This window comes from Salvelinus sp. IW2-2015, unplaced genomic scaffold, assembly GCF_002910315.2.
Source record: "Salvelinus sp. IW2-2015 unplaced genomic scaffold, ASM291031v2 Un_scaffold762, whole genome shotgun sequence".
Taxonomy (NCBI): Eukaryota; Metazoa; Chordata; class Actinopteri; order Salmoniformes; family Salmonidae; genus Salvelinus; species Salvelinus sp. IW2-2015.
In genome coordinates this window covers 305,711-312,875 of record NW_019942606.1, presented here as the reverse complement: position 1 = coordinate 312,875, position 7,165 = coordinate 305,711, and the positions used below count along the sequence as shown (strand labels likewise).

Genomic DNA, 7,165 nt, shown 5'->3' with positions numbered 1-7,165 from the left:
GAGGGTCAAACACCCTGGTGGGTCAGCTTTTCTTTAAACACACACAGAGAGGAGGGTCAAACACCCTGGTGGGTCAGCTTTTCTTTAAACACACACAGAGAGGAGGGTCAAACACCCTGGTGGGTCAGCTTTTCTTTAAACACACACAGAGAGGAGGGTCAAACACCCTGGTGGTCAGCTTTTCTTTAACACACCACAGAGAGGAGGTCACACACCTGGTGGGTCAGCTTTTCTTTAAACACACACAGAGAGAAGGAGGGTCAAACACCCTGGTGGGTCAGCTTTTCTTTAAACACACACAGAGAGGAGGGTCAAACACCCTGGTGGGTCAGCTTTTCTTTAACACACACAGAGAGAGAGAGGAGGGTCAAACACCCTTGGTGTCAGCTTTTCTTTAAACACACACAGAGAGGAGGGTCAAACACCCTGGTGGGTCAGCTTTTTCTTAAACACACACAGAGAGGAGGGTCAAACACCCTGGTGGGTCAGCTTTCTTTAAACACACACAGAAGAGGAGTCAAACACCCTGGTGGGTCAGCTTTTCTTTAAACAACACACGAGAGGAGGGTCAAACACCCTGGTGGGTCAGCTTTCTTTACACACACAGAGAGGAGGGTCAAACACCCTGGTGGGTCAGCTTTTCTTTAAACACACACAGAGAGGAGGGTCAAACACCGGTGTGGTCAGCTTTTCTTTAAACACACACAGAGAGGAGGGTCAACACACCTGGTGGGTCAGCTTTTCTTTAAACACACACAGAGAGAGAGGGTCAAACACCCTGGTGGGTCAGCTTTTCTTTAAACACACACACAGAGAGGAGGGTCAAACACCCTGGTGGGTCAGCTTTTCTTTAAACACACACAGAGAGGAGGGTCAAACACCTGGTGGGTCAGCTTTTCTTTAAACACACACAGAGAGAGGGTCAAACACCCTGGTGGGTCAGCTTTTTCTTAAACCACACACAGAGAGAGGGTCAAACACCCTGGCTCAGCTTGTCACTGCCTTATGGTGAGTCAGCTTTTCTTTAAAACACATACACTACCGGTCAAAAGTTTATAGAACACTACTCATTCACCGTATAGTGTAGATGCATTTTTTCATTTCAAACACACGTGTGTTGGGTCAGCGATCTACCTGGAAGCATGTGCATCGAGGGAATGTAATCATAAAGAGTTCAAATCATGTTTTAGAGTGGTGGGTTTTTATGAAGGAAGTAACCGATTGGGGTTCTGTACTCCAGTCTACAACAGTGATGGGACTCACCAATCACCTCTCCCTGATCATGAATCATCACTGCCAGGTCCTTGAAGATCTGGTTCACATCCAAGATGTCCGACTGAAATAACAATATAACTCAATGAGAAAGGTGACGCTGAAAATAACAATATAACTCAATGAGAAGGTAACGCTGAAATAACAATATAACTCAATGAGAAAGGTGACGCTGAAATAACAATATAACTCAATGAGAAAGGTGACGCTGAAATAACAATATAACTCAATGAGAAAGGTAATGCTGAAATAACAATATAACTCAATGAAAAAGGTAACGCTGAAATAAAATATAACTCAATGAGAAAGGTGAGCGAATAACAATAAACTCAATGAGAAAGGTGACGCTGAATAACATATAACTCTCAATGAGAAAGGTAACGCTGAAATAACAATATAACTCAATGAGAACGGTAATCCTGAAATAACTCAAGTGAGAAAGATAATGCATTCCTGTTTATGCCACGTGATGAACATAGGCATGGTCTGGTCCCAGGCGCTCCCTAAATACTGATTTTAGGATTCTTTCTGGATCAAAATGGAGCTTAGGTGGTGGATGTGGCAGGGGCGTGGCCAATGGTGCGGCCCCTTGCTGAACATTGTAGAGGCCCGCCCGTTGACCGCAGGGACAGAGCGCTATACACCGAGTGTACAAAATATTAGGAACACCTGCTATTTCCATGATATAGACTGACCAGGTGAATCCAGGCGAAAGCTACGATCCCTTATGGATGTTACTTGTTAAATCCACTTCAAAAATCAGTGAAGATGAAGGGGAGGAGACAGGTTAAAGAATATTTTTAAGCCTTGAGTATGGATTGTGTATGTGTGCCATTCAGAGGGTGAATGGGCAAGACAAAATATTTAAGTGCCTTTGAACGGGTATGGTAGTAGGTGCAGGGGCGCACCGGTTTGTGTCAAGAACTGCAACGCTGCTGGGTTTTTTCACACTCAACAGTTTCCCCTGTGTATCAAGAATGGTCCACCCACAAAGGACATCCAGCCAACTTGACAACTGTGGGAGCATTGGAGTCAACATGGGCCAGCATCCCTGTGGAACACTTTCAACACCTTTGTAGAGTCCATGCCCTGATGAATTGAGGCTGTTCTGAGGGCAAAGGAGGTGCAACTCCATATGAGGAGGGTGTTCTTAATGTTTTGGAATACAGAGATGGAGGGAGTGTGTGAGAGAGTTTTACTTCTAGCTGTCTGATGTTAGTCTCTCTCTCCTTGATAAGCACCAAGTCCTCTTCTGTTATGGCCTCCTCTGTCGTCTGTGTGGTTGTCTGAGCCCATCATCCTTGGCTGTAAAAAGAAAGGACAGTGAGGAAACACATTTTGGGAGAAGGAGATATTTAAGAGACAGGAACCATATCCTGAAGTAGAGAGTATTAAAACATCTTCCTTTGAGAGAGAGAGAAGCTTGAACGTACTTATCAAAAGACACAAGCTGTTCCTCAGAGGCACATCTTCAGCCTGACAGGAGGAGCCAGACATTACATAAGCAAAATATCCACTTGGAAATTTGAAAATAGGAAACTTGTCAATGGTATGACATTGGCCTTACTGAGAGACGGGACAGCTCGGGCTCTGGCCACAGACTCCTTCTCCTTCTGTGCTGCCTGGCGCTGGATGGCCTGGAAGTTGTTGAGGGCAGCGGAGAAATCATTCATCCAGTCGGTCCTTCTGGATCTTCTGTTGCCTCTGTGGGTTGAGCAAAGAAGAAATGGGTCATTCAAAACGTATTGTCCGTCAGTGAGTTGTCACTGTCAAGGACGGTGTAGGGTGAAGTTACCCCTAGACATTGTATCTTGGGTCAGTTTTACATTTCCCCCGTAATGGTTTAAAGTTAGGATTGAGGGGGAGAGGAGAGCTGATCTCAGATCAGTATCTATGGGACATTACAACCTGGAGCTTTCAAACACAAAGGTTACCAATGTCATTGTTGAGGAGTCAGTACACACACACACACAACTCATTGGAAAAGACACTGACCTGCTCTGACGGTGCTGAAAATGGTGAGACGGAGCCCAGGTCTTTCAGGTGCTTGTTTGGTCTCCTTGCCAGCAGGTTGGTAAGTGCTGTCATCTGCTGCTGAATGAACGAGCCGATGCTTCCACTCAGTAGTAGGGAGATAGCAGACTCTCAGGGAGTAGCAGAACACGACACACAGCACCACCAGCCACGCGTCTATGTTGTCTGTGTTCGGCCGCATGAATACATTTGTCAGTGTATGTACAAGCAAACAACGAGAATACTTACAGACTGTCCCTCAGTTCGCTGGTGTCTTGTCCCGTCCCCAGCTGATTCACATGCTCTTATCTGTGGCAGCTGGGAAATGCAAAAACATACATCCTCTAAACTGTAGGCTTTAGGATACATCAGGCATAGATTACATCTCTAACTGTAGCTTTAGGAACATCTAGCATAGATTACAAAGTCTTGACTTGCATGAATGATCTTAAATTACTCAAATCTCCCTATCTTGGTTTGCCCACTCTCAGCAGCAATACTACTGTTCTGTGTGATTTCTGCGAGGATGTTGAGCTGCATGTTCGGATGAGGGTATTGGAGTCTCGTGGCTGGGTGAGATAGCGGCCCTGCTTTACCAGCAAGACATTGCTGCCTGTGTCGGTGTCTTTCGGGAGAGTGGAGACTGTTGGGGGTTGGGTGGAGGGTTGCGGGTTGGTGGAGGCTGTTGGGGGTGGGTGGAGGCTGTTGGGAGGCTGTTGGGCTGGAGGCTGTTGGGTGGAGGCTGTTGGGTGGAGGCTGTTGGGTGGAGGCTGTTGGGATGGGAGGCTGTTGGGTGGAGCTGTTGGGTCTCTCTGTGTGTGTTTAAAGAAAAGCTGACCCACCAGGGTGTTTGACCCTCCTCTCTGTGTGTGTTTAAAGAAAAGCTGACCCACCAGGGTGTTTGACCCTCCTCTCTCTCTCTGTGTGTGTTTAAAGAAAAGCTGACCCWCCAGGGTGTTTGACCCTCCTCTCTGTGTGTGTTTACATGACAGACAGCATAGAGGCCAACGTGGAGAGTGCTGAGGTCCACGTAGACCGAGGGACAGAGCAGCTTCAGAGAGCCGCCTACTTCCAGGTAAGAGGAATTATCACTGTTGCAGAGTAAGACTCTACTCCCGAGTGGTGCAGCGGTCCAAGGCACTGCATCTCAGTGCTAAAGGTGTCACTACAGACCCTGGTTCGATTCCAGGCTGTATCGCCACCGGCCCTGATTGGGAGTCCCGTAGGGTGGCGCACAATTGTCCCAGTGTCGTCCGGGTTTGGCCGGGATAGGCCGTCATTGTAAATAAGAATTTGTAACATAACTGACTTGCCTAGTTAAATAAAGGTTCAATGTTTTTTTTTTTAATAAACAAGATCCTGCGTCCCCTGCTAGCTAGCGATGGCTGCCGATTTTAAAATGAGGGATCCCATTAATATTCAGTAGGATTGTCTCGTGCCGAACTGAGCCAGGTGAGAGCGAGGGGAAAGCTGAACATTCTGCATATTCTCAATGAAATCATGGAGCGATTGACCAATTTAGGCTCACTGTAGCTTTCAGACTGCTCGATTGGCTGTTGATCCCTTTGCCCTCAGAACAGCCTCAGTTCATCATGGACTCTGCGAGCTGTTGAAAGTGTATAAACTGAGCAGTATAATAAAGTCTGTTAGCAACAGTTTTTTGTTTCTGCAGCTCAACTGTCACCAACCCACCCATCCCTCTGCTCTGTCTCTCACCTCAGCAAAAGTCCCGTAAGAAGATGTGCATCTTGGCCGTGGTCCTGTCCATAGTACTGACCGTACTGGGCATCATCATCTGGCAAGCCACCCAATGAGAAGAGAGACCGCACCCAAGCTTCCTCTGTCACTTCTTTATTTGTTTCAACCTGAAGCCCCGGATGGATCCCTGGAGTGGTTTGAGGAAGGGATTCCCGGCTAGCTCACTGTTGGCAGGGTCAGAGGTCAGGGGAGTGTATCAGGGGCAAAGGGATGGGTCTGGGATGTAACCTTACCTGTTAACTGACATCCCCCCCCCCATCAAACCCCCCTCCTGAGCTCAAGGCCTCCAGCTAAACCTCCTCTCTGAGACAACGCAGTAGTATTTCTATTCAAATGAAGGAGAGTATTGAAGTAAGATTGGAGCGTGGATTAATAAAAGAGACTCTTATCTGTTTGTGATATTTCTGCACTAACATGAAATTCATTGATTTACAAAAGCAGAATAATTGTTATTGTAGGGGTGTCAATGATTTTTGTAACCTGTATATTCTGGCACTGTTGGTGTGTAACAGTGTAGTGTCACAGTCCATTCAGTTATACGAGAGGTTTCCCCCACACACATTAAACCTCTTCCTCGACTAAAATACATTTTTCAATTGAGGTTCTCCATTCAGCTTGTTTTGTTGTTGTCCAGGAATAGCCTTAATCTGTGTTGAGAGAACACCATAGTCCTTATATTGCTTAGGTGAGATGAAGTTCTGATAGCAACTTTGTTTTCCAACTGTAAACATGACGATAATAACAAACTATGGTTGTAATAAATACTTTAGTAACACCATTGCATGAGCAAACCAGTTTCCGCAATGTTTATTTAATTTAATGTAGGACTAGGTATAATCTTTGTCAGGGTAACAAGCCTTGCAAGTAGTATTATGTAATGCAACTTTTTATTATTTTTGGTTCCTCCCTGCTTTAAGAACATGTTAGAGGAACTGGGACTTTATAGTGGGGAGGAACAGGGACTTTATAGTGGTGAGGAACAGGGACTTTATAGTGGTGAGGCAGGACTTTAAGTGGAGGAACTGGGACTTTATAGTGGGGAGGAACAGGGACTTTATAGTGGTGAGGACTGGGACTTTATAGTGGTGAGGAACAGGGACTTTATAGTGGGGAGACTGGGACTTTATAGGGGTGAGGAACTGGGACTTTATAGTGGTGAGGAAACTGGGACGTTATAGTGGTGAGAACAGGGACGTTATAGGGTGAGGAACAGGGAGGTTATAGTGGTGAGGACAGGGACGTTATAGGGGTGAGGAACAGGGAGGTTATAGTGGTGAGGAACAGGGACTTTATAGTGGTGAGGAACAGGGACTTTATAGTGTGAGGAACGGGACTTTATAGGAATTTATGGTGAGGAACAGGGACTTTATAGGGTGAGGAAACAGGGCTTTATAGGGGGAGACTGGGACTTTATAGTGGTGAGGAACTGGGACTTTATAGTGGTGAGGAACGGGACCTTTATAGTGGGGAGGAACAGGGACTTTATAGTGGGGGCGGAACAGGGCTTTATAGTGGAGGAACAGGGACTTTATAGGGTGAGGAACAGGGACTTTATAGTGGGGAGGAACAGGGACTTATAGTGGGGAGGAACAGGGACTTTATAGTGGTGAGGAACAGGGACTTTATAGGGGTGAGGAACAGGGACTTTATAGTGGTGAGGAACTGGGATTTATAGTGGGGAGGAACAGGGACTTTATAGTGGGGAGGAACTGGGACTTTATGTGGGGCTGGACTTTATAGTGGTGAGGAACTGGGACTTTATAGTGGTGAGGAACAGGGACCTTTATAGTGGGGAGGAACAGGGATTTATAGGGGGAGGGACAGGGACTTTAAAGGGTGAGGAACAGGGACTTTTAGGGTGAGACAGGCTTTATAGTGGTGAGGAACAGGACGTTATAGGGGTGAGGAACAGGGAGTTATAGTGGTGAGGAACAGGGACTTTATAGTGGGGAGGACACTGGGACTTTATAGTGGTGAGGAACATGGGACTTTATAGTGGTGAGGAACAGGGACTTATATAGTGGGGAGGAACAGGGACTTTATAGGGGTGAGGAACAGGGACTTTATAGGGGTGAGGAACTGGGACTTTATAGTGGTGAGGAACAGGGAGGTTATAGTGGTA

General features: G+C 46.4%; 1 protein-coding gene and 1 long non-coding RNA gene across 6 annotated transcripts in view; one reads left to right on the top strand and one right to left on the bottom strand.

The window, feature by feature from the left end:
* stx12 (syntaxin 12) overlaps positions 1-5,834 on the top strand; it is an 11,052-nt gene extending 5,218 nt beyond the window's left edge. Inside the window, exons 10-11 of one of the 5 annotated variants that reach the window (XM_024136040.2) lie at positions 4,278-4,360; positions 5,007-5,834. In XM_024136040.2, the coding sequence (XP_023991808.2) occupies positions 4,278-4,360; positions 5,007-5,099 (176 nt within the window). In that variant the 3' untranslated portion in view covers positions 5,100-5,834. Of the gene's footprint in view, positions 1-4,221; positions 4,361-4,641; positions 4,908-4,941 lie in introns of those variants that run through there. The other 4 variants (XM_024136041.2, XM_024136039.2, XM_024136042.2 and 1 more) reach the window with 4 other exon arrangements.
* Positions 708-2,587, bottom strand: LOC112068825 (uncharacterized). Its single transcript, XR_011475223.1, has 3 exons — positions 2,472-2,587; positions 1,264-1,336; positions 708-848 (listed from the first exon to the last, which is right to left on the bottom strand). It is a non-coding gene; the product is annotated as an uncharacterized lncRNA (long non-coding RNA).
* Positions 5,835-7,165: the final 1,331 nt, after the last annotated feature.